Genomic DNA, 17915 nt, shown 5'->3' with positions numbered 1-17915 from the left:
TGATTTACATGTTGAGTCAGTTTGATGGCAACTCCAGCATGTTGCTCTGCCATTCACTTGTTTTTTCACTCAACAGAAACTTTGACAATAAAATTCCACTTCCTGTTCATTTGTTACAGGTCATCAGAAACTGCACGGGATGGTCAAAATACACAGACATAATGTATTTTAAAATATTTAACAATATTTCCAGACCTTGTATTTAAATATTCTCTCACTGTGCTCAACATGTTATACAATTTAACCATGAAATAAAACTTGCCGGTGATAAATGGTGCTTACACTAAAGAAGATTAGTCTGCAGTTATCTTCCACTTACAACAGGGGTCTGCAACGTGTGGCTCCAGAGCCACATGAGGCTCAGTTGCTCCTTGTATTATATGGAAATCAAAGAAAACCTCAAACAAAGGCATTCAGTCTGAGAAGTGCTCCTACTCAATTTACACATTTTTAAAACTGAATGTAAGAATCACTTTATACCTACAATGATGATAAATGAAAACGTATATCTTAAAAAATAAGTCTTTTGATAGAGACACATGTACTAAAAAAATCACAAAGACCAGTTCAAATGTATTAAATAAAGTGAACAAAGGAACAAAGGCCTACGAAAACACAGGAGGGTCAAATCCAGAGAGAAACAAAAGAATCCACAAGAGGGCAAAACTCAAAAACGGTCCAGGAAAAATGATACAAGGTCCAACACAGGAAGGCAAAACAGGAGATGGCAGGATGACACGCATGGGCAACAACGAAGACACAGAGAAACACAGGGACTAAATAGACAAAGAACTAATAAGACACAGGTGGACAGGACAGGTGAAACACATGGCAATCAAAAAGAGCAGGAAAAGGACAAAGACAGGAAGTAAAGACAGAACACGAGGGAAGACCAGAACTACAAAATAAAACAGGAAATAACCAAGAAAACTCAAACCATGACAATGTTAGACCATAAATTCTTAGGTCTTAAGATTCATGACCATAAGACTTAAGAATTTAAGGTCTAACATGACCATCAACTAAAATGTGTGTTGTGCATCATAACCTATATCTATGGCTTGACGCCTGTTCCTCTAAATTTTAGCCCTTGGCTGGTCTTGAATCTCCCTACTGTAGCTATGGATACCAAATCCAAAATAAAAGTCTAAAAGGAAAATAAAGAAATAATTGTACCTCCAGACAGATTTTTCTTTCTTTTTTTTTGGCTCTTTTGAGAGTGAAGGTTGCAGACTCCAGGCGTACAATTTAATGTTGACAACTAAAAACAATCTTTCCAAATTTGACTCTGATTCAAAGATACTGAAATATATGAAGCTTTATCTGATTGATCTACTGGTCTTTTCATCATAAGATAAGATTTTAAATTAAGTTCCATTTTCCCTTCTATTCTGTTGTCCAGGTAGTGTCCCATACTTCTGAAACTTCCCTCCAACAGTTCTGGTGTTGAACTCTCAGTCAGGCCTTAGTGACCCATTGACTTCTGTCTGGGCGGACAGTCAGCAGGGACGTCCCATGAACCCCAGCTGCATTTTCCAGCATCCAATTAAAGAACAGTTGAGGGCTTTGGGGGTCTTGGAGTCTGAGGGATAGTGTGTCTGCTTCAAGGGTATTTGCAGGTGGCAAATCCACAGGGTGGTGTTCCATTCCTCTGAGAGTCACCCTGCGACACACACACACACAGGTCACTTAGGGAGCAGCCTTCCATGAAAAGGCATCTCTTGCAGGACCAAAAGGTTGAGCAGATCTGTCTTCCTGCCATGAGGAGCATCCATCACAGCAGCCTGCAGGTTACAGGCTGCCGTCTGTGAGGATGTGATGGAAGACAGGCGAGGAACTGCTCTATTTTTACCTTCCTGAGCACATCAGCCAGCTGCAGCTCTCACACACGTCTGTCAGTCAGAGCTGACGCTGAAATCACTCAAGTGTGATCATGCACAGATTAATGTACAGCTTCAGTTATGGCAGCCCGCACCACAGAACATCTCTAACTTAAATGGCACAGCTGGTGTAACTCTATATTTTTATCATTGTCAACAAATCCAGCAGTGTGTTAGTCTGTCTCTCAATACCTTCTGACTTCACCACTACTGAACTCCAGACTCACTGGTTCATACTGCAAATGTAAATCTTTAAAAATGGATCATAAATATATAACAGCAGTTCACTGTAGTTTTTACTCAAACAGAAATGAGGATTTCTGGCAGTAGAGCTCAGTGACAGAGGAATATGCTAAATCAGGCTTTGGATACACACAATGCCTCTTTTCTAAGCACACAGTCTTACATTCTGAGTACGCTAAAAAACAAACAAACAAAAAAACAAACAAACATATGAATTCTACAATATTTTGTAAAGAAACTAGCATGTCTCTATCCACTACATCATCTAGGTCTTCTATATGTTCCTGTGAATAGATGTCAGTTGAACTTGGCATATGATGATGTCCACAGTAACAATATCCTTTACTGTGGGTACTTCTGTATCAGGAAGGCTGTCTTATAGCAGAAAAGCCAACATGCTTCAAGGGATAGTTCACCCAAAAATAAAAATAATACTGCTGGAGTTTCACAGGAAAACAGTGATGTAGAATCTTCCAAACAATGGAAGTGAATGGTGACCAATTTTCAAACAGAAAAACATGGCCACCCAAAAAATGCTGGGAGACTTGGATTACACCAGACAAGCAGTATGGAGGTGTGTTATGTTTTCTTCCAGTTATTTTTTTGTGTTTGAAAACTGGTCACCAGTCACTAACTGTACATTGTTTGGGAGATTCTGCAGCACTGTTATCCTGTGAAACTCCTGTGTTTTTTGTGGACTAAAAAACTAAACCTGACCTTCAATTGGCATGAGGGTGAGCAGATAATGACTGAATTTGCATTTTTGGGTGAACTATCTCTTTAAGTGTTCCATGCCACATGTCCATCAGTGTTCAGCTACTGAAGCTTGAAACAAAGTTAGCCGGCTAGCTGCACTGAGGAAGCTCTCAGTGGTCAGTGACTGTTATCCATCTGTGATATTTGTCCATTGGTCCAAAGATAATCCTAGGGCTGCAATTAACAATTATTTTCATTGTCGATTATTTTTTCAACTAACTGACTAGTTATTTGGTCCTAAAATGGTGAAAAAGTCGAAAAAAAAGTTTTTAAAAAGTCGAAATTTTTTGCTTGAGATAATCCAACTATCAGAAATGACCAGTTTAAAGTAGTCAGTAAAAGAATACAGACAATAAATCATATTCTCAGACTGATTCTCTAACAATAACTTGAACTTCTTTTTAATGTTTCTACTTTTCTGTGGAGAAAACTGGCTAAATGATGGGTTTGATGTTGGTGGAATCTTTTTGGGTTTTTTTATTTATCACTCCCACACATGTGTTTTGTGGTGCGAATCCCACCGCTGCATTTGTCGTGCGCCGCGGCGGAGGCTTTCCTCTCAGCGAGGTCCGCTGCCATCACAAGGGTTCATTAACTGTCTGTGAGCAAACAGGCCTGTATTTACTGACGCTAATTTACTGTGTGCTAAAACTCGAGGAGCACAGCTGGCCCCGGTGACGAACTGATTTACCGAACAGTCACAGTATCCCTAACACTGTGTAATTACAATAACAGCAGTGATAAAACATTATACTGTCAACACACTCTCAGTGCAGTCTGAGCCAGCACTGAGCAGTGACAACAGAATTAGAAAGAGGACATTTACATCAGGAATATATAATACTTTATTACAGTATTTTACAGTGTTTTAATTATCACTCTCTTCAGTGTGAAAAGGGTGATTTTTGTGTCTCAGGAATTTGCATTTATAGAATTCTGAAGACATTTTCAGTGAGTGTGCCTTTTTTATTTATTTTTATTAACTAGCACCACAAACACAAAGATAATAGAAGACCAGCCACCCAATATAAAGGCTGAACTGCCTGCTGTATGCATATAAATATACACTATGTACATACACTGATCGGCTATAATATTAATACCCTCTGCCTAAAATTGTCGAGGTATTTTCTTTCTGCAGAAAATCAAGTTATATTGTGTGAAATGCTTGACAGTTTTAAGATGCATTTAGCAATATAATTGCATTACAATTTTTATGTCCACTGAAAAATAAAATTAAAAAAAATTGTAATGATGTGATATTTATTGGTGTGTATGTTTTCTTTTAACTGGAGAACAAGATTTTTAGTCCAGCTCATCTCTGCAGCTCTACAGAACCTCATTATAATGCTGTTTTCTCATATAGTTTTCCTTGCGATTTCATTGCGATTTGATTCTGGATTTGCACTTGGCCATATTGCGATTTTATTGCAAATATTATGAATTGTTCAGCCCCAGGCTTGACTAATACTATGTGGAGTGCTAAGGAAATAGTCTGTAGTTTTTCATTGATTGTATTGATTCATGGTTTCTATGTATAAAGAAAAGAGAGTCACACTCACACACACTGAGTGTGAACTGTGCAGTAACAATAACACACTGCATGACCAGAGGGCAGTGTGAACCCTGCAGGTAGAGCTACTGATTCATAGTTTTTCATTGAATTTGGACAAAGAATATTCAACAAAATAGCTATAAGCCTAATCCAGCTGACCACAATGACAAAAATGTGTATGACATGCAAATGTGAAAGACAACCACAATTAATAACACAATACATCCAAAATGTAGCAACAAGAAAAAACATGCTAATTCTATATGCATAATCAGCAACTGTGCATTGGTAATAATATTTCAGATGAAGTGGCTATCACATGAACAGAAATTAAATGAATAATATTCAAAGTTCAGCCAGAATGAGTTCACTCAGTAAACTGTTATACTGTATATTAGTTATAATGTTACAGATACAGGACAGGACTCTGTGATATGGTAAAAAGTCATATTGTGATTATTTTGACTGAAATTTCAATTGCAATACAGATCGTTTTTGCATCACAGTTTTCATTTTTACTTAAAGAAAGGAGCCGCAAGGTCGATTCCTGCCTGCAGCCCATTTGCTGCATGTCATTCCCCCCCATCACATCTTCAGCTGTCCCTCTCCAAATGAAGGCAAAAGCCCCAAAAATAAGTACCAAAAAAAGCTATTAATATTGTGATTTTGTGACATTCGCTGGGGTCTGTATCGAAGAAACTGTTTTTTTTTTTCATCTGGAGAACAAGATTTGTCGTCCAGGTCATCTCTGCAGCAGTACAGTACTTCATTATAATGCTGTTTTCTCACACATTCTTCCTTTTGGTTTTGCTTCTGTGATTAAGATATGGCACTTTGCCACATTGCGATTTCTTAATATTGTGATTAATTGTACAGCCCTATCACCAACATCTTGAAAACTTGCATATGCATGCTAATTTTGTGAAAGAATGGTGTAAATGTTGTGTTAAAAGGTTTTTCCGCTGCCCTCGCGTTTTCATATCAGGTAGAAAAATGCCGGTTTAAATTGAGTTGACCCACCTCCTCTGTTTGGTATTGTCACAAAGTCACATCATCATCCAGCACCAGATATAAACCACACGACAGGCCTGACAGCAGACTGATAGAGAGGTATGACCCTGTAGATGGAAATGGTATTGTTTTGAAGCTGACCTCTGACCACACTCACAGCTAACAGAGCTGTCCTGCTCGCTCCAGTGGAAATCCTGCATGCCGAGGTTCCAGCTGTGTCACAGAGATGGATGGATCCCCACATGATACGGGATTTCATTCACAGCAGGCCTCAGGAATGTGAAAATGGAAGGAATATAGAAATTCTGAGGGATGAATTTCTTGCAGTCCCCCCCCCCCCCCCTCCTCCTCCTCTTACATTGCTGGTGTTTGGGCTTATAGAGGGAGTGTGCACTGAGGCAGAAAGTGAAACTGTCAGGCAACAATAGCCCTTTGACAAATGAGCGCTGGCAACAGTTTGCACACACACACACATGCACACACACGTACCTCCTTCTTTCTCCCTCTTTACTGGACCTGATAGTTGTGGAGTAACAGCTCCTCACAGGTTGCACCCATCCACCGATTTACTGATTTCACCCCACATTTACAGTTCAACAGCCTCGAGGAAGGAAAATCAATCAATACCTTTTCACAATTACTTTCACTTTGAGGCTTGTTGAGGTGATTAAACACTAAGTGTTGTACAAACTGGATTTAGATGTATACAAAGAACAGAAATCGTTCAGTGTCAGTTGTTACTGTGATGATGGTAATATTACCTTTGGCAGTAAATCTGTACATGATCAGAGTTTTATTCATCCCTGAGGGGAAGATAGAATATGATTCTGAATATGAAATCCACACGTTACATCAGCTCAAAAAGTACAGCTAGAAGAGATCAAGTAAAATATAAAGAAGAATAATATAAATCATTTAGATTTGAAAAAAAAAACAACGGTCAGAAAACAAGAATTATAAAAAATATATAGTATAGAGCACTGCATTGCATTTTCCTTGACTCTACCTATTCTGTATGCTTTTTAAATTTTATTATTATCTCACTGGGTTTGATTTTCCATCTTGTTATTAAGTTATGCATTCTTTTTTCTTCTTATTTTTATCTTACTGTTACTGGTATTATCACATGAGTTTTATCTACATGAAGATGCATTCTGCATGCTATTTTCTCATCTTATCTTTAGTTTTATTTTTTATTTTATTTTACATTAATTATGGAATCATATTCCTGTTTTTATGTGCGTTTTTATGAGAAGCTCTTGGTGCATGTAATTTCTTTGCTGGGAAGCACTGTGGGCTGCATTTCTTCTATGAAAGTTTTATTTTGAAGTTCATTATTATTGTTGTTATAAGAAGTTTGAAAGATATGTGCCCTATTCTGCAATACATTACAACAATATATGAATATAAAAACAGCAATATAGAGAGAAAAATACAAGAAAATGTAAGAATTATGTACAGAAACGTGAATATAATATAAAATAATACAAAATATAGTGCTGTAAATAGCAGTATTGAATATGAGGTCTCATCATGTGTTGTTGTCTCTTCCAGGGGAGTGGGCTGCATTTTCATCGAGATGATCCAAGGAGTGGCTGCCTTTCCTGGGATGAAGGACATCCAGGATCAGCTGGAGAGGATATTCCTGGTGAGTCACTGAGGCAGCGGCGTCTGTGTGCGCACTGTGTGTGTGTGTGTGTGTGTGTGTATGAGGATGCATTCTGATGGCAGCTACTGTAGAAAACCCCCAACCCTGCTGCTTCCATCACCGCCGCTGGATCTGCTTTTCTTTCAGTCCAGTAGCAGCAGGAATAAGACTGATTATTGATACAGGTGTAAATACCTGAGAGACCTGACTTGTAGTATTATGAATAGTCTAAGAAGTATTGAGATTCAATACACAGCCCTAATGCAGAGTGTAAAATAAAAATGTTTTGCCTTAAAAAAAATCATAATCACTTCCTCCAATGTGTGATACAGGAGCAGTATGTCTTTAGTTTCACTGTGGGAGGACAAACTCATGCACATCATGTACGTGGTTCTAACACAAACTTAATGGGACCTGTTTAAACGATCTATAGTGCATGATAGTGTGCATGGCGCACGTGCGTTTGGGGTGTGTCCAACTCCACTTTTGCTGGCTAAATTCTGCATAATCTTGATGCAAACTAAGGCACAGAAGCTTGTATCTAGTCTCTTCAATCTACACGGTGAATCAGAGTGCCAGCTCCTGCTCTGGGGCATTGCTATTTAAACCTTGCATTTGATAATTTGTAGAAGCAAACAAGGCTGAGGAAAAGGATCGGCTAGAACTCAGAGGACAGTGGAAGGAACCACTCGCAAGGAAACGCAGCGCAGCAGTGACTTTGACAGCTGGCACTAAAAGTTATCTGACAGGGGATTACAGATGTCTGTTATAACATAGCGGGACAAGTGAGGTTTACAGCGACATTTGTCTTCACTGAGGGACAGATATGTAATCCTTCGTTGGTCAACCCTCTGCCTTCCTGTCTCTTAATCCTCTGTCCAATCAACATCTCCATTTGACTGAATATGTGCAAATGTGAACTTGTAGGTGCATCTTATTATCCAAATAATGTGCCCTTTCAATAACAAGAAAATATGCACCACTGTCTTTAAACCAGGTTTTTGCTGGTAAATGATGCAACCGCCAAGAAAGCGCCTGACTCAGACCTCATGTCAAGACCTATGGGTGCAAAGAGGGGGCAAGTTAATTTGCTACCAACAATACATGCACCTTGGGCATGAAGATGACAACTGCATCAGTTGAAAACAAGCAATGTGCGCCTCTTTGTGCTGGGAGTTTTTAGTTATCCATTTCAGTCTCTTTCTGCCTGGTTACTCTGTGGGATAATGCACCTACAGTTCACCTCCTTGGCATTTGATATGATCATAATTAATGTTAAAACATCTCATTTCTGTATGTCCAAAGAAATCAAAAGTTTACATCCTCATTATAATTCAGTAATAAAATCCTGATGCAGAGTAGAGCGTCTCTCCTGCAGCTGCTGACAGCGCTGTCAGCTGAAGTGTTGATCACTCTGGACAGCAGCAGAGGAGGCGATGCCAGCTTCTGATCTGGTTCAGAAGAAGACTAACATCCATCACCAGAGCTGAGAGCCTCGCAGGGGCAAGTAGAAACAAGGATGAAGAAACAGAGAGCACGTCCGCGCTCCTTTTTTCCATCACCATCCTCTCTTCTCCCTGTTTCCATTACGGTTAGGTTTGCAGTTACATCATTTCAAGACAAGACTCGCTTTGTAAAACTTTGCCGTGTTGTTATCCTGCGCTCATCTTTGTGTGATGTTTCAGCTGACCAAATGAAATCGGAGGCGCCTTCGCTTGTTTCTGTGCGGAGATATGAAATGAAACATCTTTCTGTGAGACAGACAAATGTTACCTGCTTCTTGGTTTCTGTTGCCAAAAGCTAATGGCGGGTCAGAATGTGGCATTAACAGCATGAATCATTGCCTCCATCCTGCTTTGTAACAAAGCTACAGGCTGATGGTCTAATGATGTGTGTTTTCTACACACACGTCTCATTTGAATGCCACAGCGTACAGTAGCACCGCCGCTGACCAGGTGTATCCATCTGTGGCCGCGGTCTGTCTCAGACTGGACGGCCTCCAGCAGGACACCACACCACATCACAAAGCACCTATTGTCTCACAATGGTCCCAGAGGTGGCAAAAGTACACACACTCTGTACCCAAGTAAAAGTACAGATATGTGTGTAAAGAAAAAAAAAAGTAGAAAAAAGTTTTTAAAAGTACAGGCTGAAATGTTCTTAAAGTATAATAATAAAAAGTTGCCCTCTGAAGGACATTTCTACTGACTCTTTCTCCAGTCCAGCCTCCCTGTCTTGTCTGTTTGTCCTTGTCATTGTCTGTGTCTTCTTGGTTCATTGTCTTCATTTTGTTACGTCTTTTTCGTAGTTTTTAATGTTATTACTTTTTCATCTTTCTTGTTTTGTGTTTTTTTGTCTTGATACATCTTTTATGCCTTGTCTTTTGTCGTCCTCTTTTTTTTTATCTTGTCATGTCTTTTGCATTATTTTTCATCTTGTTATGTCTTTTTCTCGTCTTTTTTCTTCTACTTCATGTTTTGTTCTGTCATGTCTTTTTCATTTGATTATGTCCTTTTAGTTTATATCTTAAACATCATTTTCCTCTCATTGCGTCTTTTTTGTCTGTTTTTGTCTTGTTATGTCTTTTTCCGGTCTTGTTACATCTTTTTTCTTCTTACTTCTGTTACGCAGTTTTTCGCCTTGTTATGTCTGTTTTTTTTTCTCTGTCTTTACTGTCATTTTTCATCTTGTTAGGTATTTTTTGTCTTATTACATCTTTTACAGAGTTTTTCGTTTCGTTATGTCTTTTTTGTTTGCTATGTCTTTACCGTCATTTTTCTTCTTGTTGCGTCTTTTTCATCTTTTACTGTCATTTGGTCTTGTTATGTCTTTTACATCATTTTTTGTCCTGTTATGTCCTTTTCATCTGGTTATGTCCTTTTTGTCTGTTATGTCTTCAACATCATTTTTCATCTTGCTACTTTGCTCTTATTATGTCTTTTTTCGTCTGGTAATGTATTTTTCATTGTTTTTCATCCTGTTACTGTTTTTTTCCAGCTTGTTATGTCTTTTTTTAAAAACTCTTTTCCATCATTATTATCTTATTGCGTCTGCCATGTGTGGTGTGCACTGATGGATGAACCAGTAAATCATCTTTTCTGTGTGTTATTGTTCCATCCATTCAGGCTGAAATCATTCTTGGTGTTGGAACGGTGGCGCACAATGATGCAAAATGGAAATAATCAATATTTAAATGCATTAAAACTAAAGTAATGAGCCTGATTTTATAATGTAAGGAGTAGAGAGTACAAACATTTGTGGGGAATAAAAGCAAAAATTGTCAGAAGAATAAATATTCAAGTACAGTACAGACACCTGAAAAACCTACTTAAGCACAGTAACACAGTATTTGTACTTAGTTACTTCTCACCTCTGGGAATATCTCAGTCACGTCACAGAGTGCCTTTAAATGAAATGGAAGAGCGTAGTATCAGTAGGAACTCTTTTCATTGAGTCAACATGGACCGATCCCACAGGAACGAGGCTGGAACAGTTCTGGAGGCTCTTCCTTGTGCAGCTGCACAATAGTACAGTGGGTATTGAGTAATTACATATATGTATGTGTCTCTGCATTGGATTGTAGGGTGGTATAAATATTTGAAGGTGAAGTGAGCTCTCATGAATCCTTTAATCGGCTGATCTGCTATACCCCCATATAATTTCATCCTCAATCTCTTAATTGAAGCCAAGTGTAGCAGGGCAGACATAATGGATTTATATTCATAGGCTGGAAGGGCCTGAATAATTAATGTAGAAAATTACAGAGATGAGAGTATGAAAGGATTCGACCAGGGAAGAAGTCAGAGACAAAGCATGTTCACTGCTGTTTGGCCTCTGGGCTGAAGGCTAAAGATACGCATCTGAGAATGGATGGATTTTGGATGAAGGGATGAGGAGAGGTGGAGGAAGACCCGCAGGCTCAGGGGGGGTGGGATCTCTCTCAAAGCAGACGGAGAGTGAGATGCAGAAAATTCTTCTTATTGATTGTCTTTTATGCCGGAAGGGAAAAGTGGGGCTTCCTGGCGCACATCTGTAAGAGGCTGCAGCTCTCAGTGATCCCAGCTCCCCTCTCAGTCACAAAGACACTCCATGATAGGACGAGAGAGGCCCAACAGAGGGATGGCTGCCGGCCAGACTGACAATGAGGCTCAGCTGCACACTGCCTCCCTGTAGAGGCTTTGCAGTTTGGACAGAACATACAGAGTCATCCTGTAATAATTCAAAATGACTCGTCAGAGAAGGTAGAATTGTTAAACCTAGACCCTCTTAACTGAAAGCAACACATAAACGCAAAATTTAATTAGTTCTACACAAAGAGTCTCTTAGGTTACACAAAGTCTGGTGTTAACATGTGTCTTGGGTGAGCCAATCACAAGCAAACAGCTCTGTCAGTTCACACCTGGCATTACAATATGTCTCAGCGTGTCTCAAGCTACCACTTGTGATCTGATCTTATTTCCCCACATAAGCAAATAAACGTGCGTTTGCAAAGACCAAATTTTACCTGGCAGCCCAGCAGTGGTAGCCACCATGCTGGGACAAATGGACGTCATGTTTTTTTTGCACAAAGAAAGAAGTAAGAAGGTCAAGATAATTCAGAATTAGTCAGAGACAGCATCATGAAGTTTTTAAAGTTTCTCCTAACACAACAATTCTCAAAAAGTGCACAACTTTTAACTCTTTCCCAGCGAGCATTTTTTTAATCAAGTTGTCAGCCAGCACCAGCATTTTTGACAAAATTCACTGATTTTTCAACATCCACAGAATATTCAGTTCTATGAATATGTTAATATGGAATATATCAAAAGAAAGAACTGATCTTCTATTTTCAGACACAAAAAACCATTTTGTTCGAGTTTCATTCATTCTTTTTTTTTTTTACAAGAACTTGAATGTTGGTTGGTTGCATCAAAAAAAAAAAAAAAATCCACTTTTCAGACAAAAAAATAAATAAATAACAGAGAAAACAGTTCTCTTGTGAAAGAGATGTTTTTAAGCAGAATATCAGCTTCAGGTGTCCAGGCTCTGTGCCTGGATCGTGGCGCTCTCTGACCTGGCTGCGGTGTGAGCAGCCTTGCCATGCCTCGGCTGCTGTGGAGATCCGGGAGCTGCAGTACGAGCAGCCCCGCTGTGTGCCAGGGCTCTGTGGCCAGATCGTGATGCTCTCTGACCCACAGACCTGCAGCTGAGCACCGGTGTTTTCATGCTAGATAATGTCTTCTTCTGCTATTCAGTTCCACTGCTTCCTTTCTTCTTAGAGTGACAAATTTTTGTCAGATGATGAGTCACAGCGTTCCCTACCACCTCACCATGAAAACAGCAATTGAAGAGATATCTTGTCATTGATGGGGAAAGTGTTTCTGTGTTTCTCCATGGGTGTAAAAAAAATTCTCTTTTCATTAGGGTTTACTGTATTTGTAAAAATTTACTGTTTACCATCAATAAAATGTCTTCTTTCATAAATTTAGCAGAAATGGTGAAATTAAAAACTGTCTAACAAACTGTTGAAGTTTGTTAGACAAACAAATATCTGCCACTTATCTTGTCAGGTAACAGCCCCAAAATGTAATTTGCATCTCAGTGAATCAAATGGAAATCAGACAGATGTTTTGTGTGGATGTACAGGGTGTCAGTTGTCTGAACTCTTGGCAGTTCTTCAGTGTGGCCCACGCTGCTAAAATAATGTGGTCATATATGATCTAGACCACCTTCGACTGTTGGCTGAGCGATCTGATCTCATTGTGCCTTGGGCGCATTCACACCTGTACTTAGAGCTGTCTGCTTCTGATCAGATCACCCAAGACCAAGCGTGAACCAACCATGACGTGGCATTATCAGGTTGCCGCCTTGTTTTTTTGTTTTTTTTGCTACCAGAGCATGCACGATGGTGACGAGAGCTTGGACCCAGCAGGTGACGAACTGCAGCTCAGTTCGTCCATTCAGCAGGAAATGTATGGCTGCAAAGTTTCTCATATGCAGTGAAACACTCTAAAATATGCTACTGAAAACATTTGAGGTGAGAAATAGATAGTGTAGATTGTTGATTATTACTGCCAAGCTCGGCAGTTTGATCTGAGTTTTAGTAATCTCCTTTGGAAATGGGAAACACAATGGCAGCCACCACATCACAGTCTTTCTTCGACTATGGCAAAACAGCAAAAAAAGTCCTTTTTGCAACCAGTGGTGTCGCCCCCTGCTGGTCATTAGAAAGAATGCAGGTTTAAGGCACTTTATTAACTCTTTAATGTTTGGTCCCTGCTCAAAGCACATGTTCATACCAGGTGTAAACAGGCTGAGAGACACAGTAAACAGTCTAGTGTTCATACTTCATCTCTCAGTCATATTTAAATGGCAAAGAAGCAATAACCAGCACAAAGTGGTGCATTAAATGCTACTCTTGTAAATATTGTAGACTTTGTAAGTCTTTGTAAGGAACACCCTTCATTCAATTATAGATCAATGTTCTACCAACTTTCCAGCTTCATCATGTGAGTTCAGTTATTTATAATGGTCATTTTAAATGGATTTAATATGCTAATTAACATTTTTTGCATTTTACTTCAATCCTGATTACTGAGATCATGGTTTTTCGGCGCAATGAGGAATAATTGCCATCTGTCACTTTCAGTTTGACCTCAAAATAAAGTGGTTTAATAATGTGGCTTTGCAGCTGGACTGTTTGCTCATATTTCTTGCCCATTTGGACCTATTTTTAACCATATAACAGCACTCCCAGATCTCAGGAATGACTTTGGCATGTATAGTGTTATCATAACCAAAAGAATGGACGGATGGTCAGAGCTACGAAAACAAAATTCAAGTTTGTTTATTACCTGTTCTTTTCGTCTAAAGTCAGTGCTGCATGTAGACTCCAGACATTCACATGCCGCTGTTCTCTCTGATATTTGTATTCAAATGTACCTTTGTTTATACCACAACACTATAAATGTATTCCACTGCCAAGAAAATACTGATGGGCGGGCCAAACTGAGCCCTCTCATCCAAATCACATTCTGTGTTCTGTATTAGTGTGTTTTCAGCTGTCAGCTAGAGGTAGAGGAGACAGATGAATATGGAAATGCGGCGGTTTGCGGCTTCGGCGAGGCGACGTGCGATCACACAAGCAGCCCACCTGTCAGAGCGAGCCTGATGTTGACATTTCCATCCATTGCGCCCGCCCTGCAGCCCCGTGCGTGCGCTGCCGGCCTGTCAGGCGGGTCAAAGTTTGGATGCACAGCCTCAGAGACTCGTGTGAAGGGCACCATCAATGAATTATGCGCAGTCAGAAGCATCTTAAAGGCCATGTTGTTTGAAGAGAGGAAGAGAAAGGTCAGCTTCCATCACTGTTTGAGAGGCGCCCTGCCAGCAGTTGAGTCGGCACAACGTCCGTAGAGCTGGAATGTCACGAGGTGGCCCGGAGTTTTTCTCCCGTTAGACGAACCTTCAGTGTAATGGTGCGTTTGCATTCTTGTGGAAAAACAGGAGACCTTGTGTGTGCTTCTTGGAGAGAGCGTGAGAGGATGTGGGAACTAAGAAGTGGCGAAAAAAACGCTAGCTTTGCAAGTTTTGTTCTGATTATCAGAGTAGGATGACTTTTGCACAGACTGAAAACCCATGATTCAGATGTTGGTAACAGTCGTCTGATTATTAGAGAGGCTAATATTGCAAGGTTTACTAAAATTTAGGTTGTTTTTTGCTACTTTTCTGTTAAAAAACGGTATTAGAATTTTCCAAAGTTCAGTATTTCACATAGAAAGTGAAGCAGACTTTTGCCTTGCATACAGCTGACGTTAGCAAGCAACAGCAGCCACCAGGGGTTCAGTTCAGCCTTTGACTCAACTCCACTTTAAGAGACTCTGGTTCCCTCTGTTATTTCCCTCCAGTCTCTCTTCTTCTTGCCCTCGCCTCTCTGTACATTCATGAAGTGAAGTACAGATCAGAGCTGAATCTGACGTGACTGGCTTTGTTTATTCCATCAGAAGCTCCATCTCTGCCCCCCGGCTCTCTCCTCCAAAGCTCCCCAGAGCTCAGCAGCTGTCTGTGGGCGAGTGGCGACTCTGTCCCTCCACTCCACCCGATCCTCCCCACGCAACACTCTGCAAAGCCCTGTGATAAACACACATTTTTATTTAAGCTGAATATTTTCAACTCAGCACACGGTTACTAGTTCTAGCTACATGTCACTTCTAAACTATGGTGGCTCTGTAGTGTCAAACAGAACAGGCAGTTCTGTAAGTTTAGAGAAAATAGATATTATTATTGTTATTATTATTATTATTAACATATTATTAACATTTGAACCCTGATATGAGTGAAATTCAAATGAAAAAGACTGTACACTCTGTGGCTCTACAGCAGCATACTGTGTGTCCAGGGTCAGTGTCGCTTGTGGATGCTCTGTCTCTGTTTGATATAAGTTATTAATAGGTATTGATTATCGAACCAGCATTGTTTCTGTTTCAAGTATCATTTTAGTGTTGAGTGTTGTGACACTAAACTTGGTATCTGTATAGGCCCAATATAGCTTAAAACCCTACAGTGAAAATGAAGTTTCGTATCGGTCGATATCGATAATTATTGATCATGCAGTTTGTGATTGATGCCATGTTGTGTACTCCACGGGATGGAGGTGGCTGAGGTGATAAAATGAGTAAATATCACAATATTTTTGACAAAATATCTTGATATTGCAATATTGTTGGGATGACTATTAATGCTTTCACAAAATATTAACCAAATGAGATATTTGACAAATAATCATCAGTAATGTGGATATAATGACAAAAAGGCAAATTGGCAAAGTTGAGAAAATTACATAATTTCACTGTATAAAAACAGGAAAAGACAACACTTATGCCATATCATGATATAACAATATGCAAACTCTATCATGATACCTAGTCTCATATCATGATACAATATAATACCGTGTATTGCCCAGCCTTGAATTGGTATCACAGTCAAACTGATGGTGTTGTGACAACACTAACAGAGACTCAATAAGAGTTTTGCAACAAACCTGGTTGCTGCATGTGAAGGCTAATATCTCTAACATTCTAGTTTGGCCTCATTATTATTATAACTTAGTGTTATATTCTTCTTTCAGTAGAACACTTTAATAAAAAGAGAACTTCACTGATTTCACATCGCACTTTCATAACATTGTTAGACAAAAAAGAATCAGAATCGATGTAGCTTGAGATATTATCTTTTCCTTGTCAGAACCTGCTGCCTGTGTACTAGGGTTTAATCCAAGGAAACAGGATTCCCGGGAAATGTAATCAAGGTCATTTCCCATTTCCCGGGAAGTAAAGTGACAGGAAATGGGTAAAAAATGTTTTATTTATTAATTTATCTTTTTTAAACTCAGAACATATTAAAATATATTAAGAAAAATGTGGGCCGACAGTTCACTGTCATAAAACATGCAGCAGATACGTCTGTGTGTGCGTGCACTTGCATGCTCCGAGTCTGAGGAAAGCAATGTGTTGCAGCGTTGATGAAGTGGACTTTCCTGATTACTGAGTCTCTAACTATCGTCCCCTCGTCCCCATTTCTCGGGGAGAAAAGGGGGCGAGGAGATGCTGAGTGAAGTCTCTCAGAGCGGGATCCCACGCGTTCCGCATTCACTGTGTGCGTTGGGAACGCTCTGTCATTCGAGCCATCAGTATATCACATGGGTGGAGGGGGACCAGTCAGTGGAAAAGACCGCACCTGTGGTGACGAAGTGGATGGAGAAGGATGGGCAGGAGCCCGCCATGGCGCTGGTGTAAAGAGCGGCGACAACAAGTGGACCTGCTGCAGTGATTCAGCTTCAAGTTGCAGGTTGTGGCCAGTCTTGATCCACAAATCAGTTGTGCTAACCTCGGCAGGCTATCCAAGCCCGGAAAGTAAAATGATAGGCCCGAAACAACTGAGTCAAGAGTCTGATTAGTAAAGGCTTGTACCCTCTTAAAGTGCTCGAGTAAAACAACAGGGATCTGCGACGTATGACTTAAAATGTAGCGTAAAACTGGGAGTCGCAGTCGCAGTCGAGCAGCAGATAAAACAAAGTTCAAGCTGGATGTGAAGCTTACATTAATTCTGATGTTGATGGACATAAATTGTGTAATTTTGCCTTAATAATGGTCAAAATAATACACAGAAAAGGTCAGGTTAGGAACACGTGTGTAATTCTGTGTAATTGTGTGTGTGATGGTAGTAGTGCCATTTTTTTCATTTTCAAACTTGTAGTCTCATCCCCAATCAACACTGACTCAAGTGACTTGCAGTCCTGAAGTACCTGACTTTAAAGGATAAAATCAGCTCCCCTTTAATTTCTCTGTCATATATAATAGCAAGACCAGCACATCAGAAAACACAGCACATACAGAATAATGGAGGAGGCAAAATCTGTTGATTAATCCAGAGGTCACCCTGCCCACCACTGTTAAAGGATAATTACTTGATAATTACTTGTTAGTGTCATGAGGGCTAAAGCACCATGCACATGGCTGAAGATTAATATTGCATGTGGCATTTGGCGGTTTCAGTTCTGTCGAGGGCATGTGTGATTTTTCTTCCCCTTTTCCCCCACAGTGTTAATTACAGCTGCAAATACTTTGTATCTTTCAGCACAGATGTTAGCCCTCTGATTATTAATGTCCTGTCCTGCTGGACACCTTTAGCTATAAGGAGGATTTCTTATGCCGTTTTGATCAGCGTGCAGTTTGAGTTTTGTTTGGTCTGCCGTCCGCAGAGGGGAAATAAAAACTTGCAAGCCTTTTCTTCATAAACCTCTGCTCATCACTAATGAGGCCATTAACAGTTGAACACTGAATCA

General features: G+C 39.8%; 1 protein-coding gene across 3 annotated transcripts in view; it reads left to right on the top strand.

The window, feature by feature from the left end:
- The window catches only part of cdk14 (cyclin dependent kinase 14), a 314716-nt gene that overhangs the window by 179758 nt on the left and 117043 nt on the right, over window positions 1-17915 (top strand). For all 3 annotated transcript variants that reach the window (XM_084725970.1, XM_084725971.1, XM_084725972.1), the window contains one exon: window positions 7000-7093. In XM_084725970.1, the coding sequence (XP_084582096.1) occupies window positions 7000-7093 (94 nt within the window). The remainder of the gene's footprint in view (window positions 1-6999; window positions 7094-17915) is intronic.

Source organism: Lutjanus erythropterus, chromosome 9 (genome assembly GCF_056507025.1).
Source record: "Lutjanus erythropterus isolate fLutEry1 chromosome 9, fLutEry1.hap2, whole genome shotgun sequence".
Taxonomy (NCBI): domain Eukaryota; kingdom Metazoa; phylum Chordata; class Actinopteri; order Lutjaniformes; family Lutjanidae; genus Lutjanus; species Lutjanus erythropterus.
The sequence above is the reverse complement of the archived record's forward strand: the minus strand, read 5'-3'. Positions and strand labels throughout refer to the sequence as shown.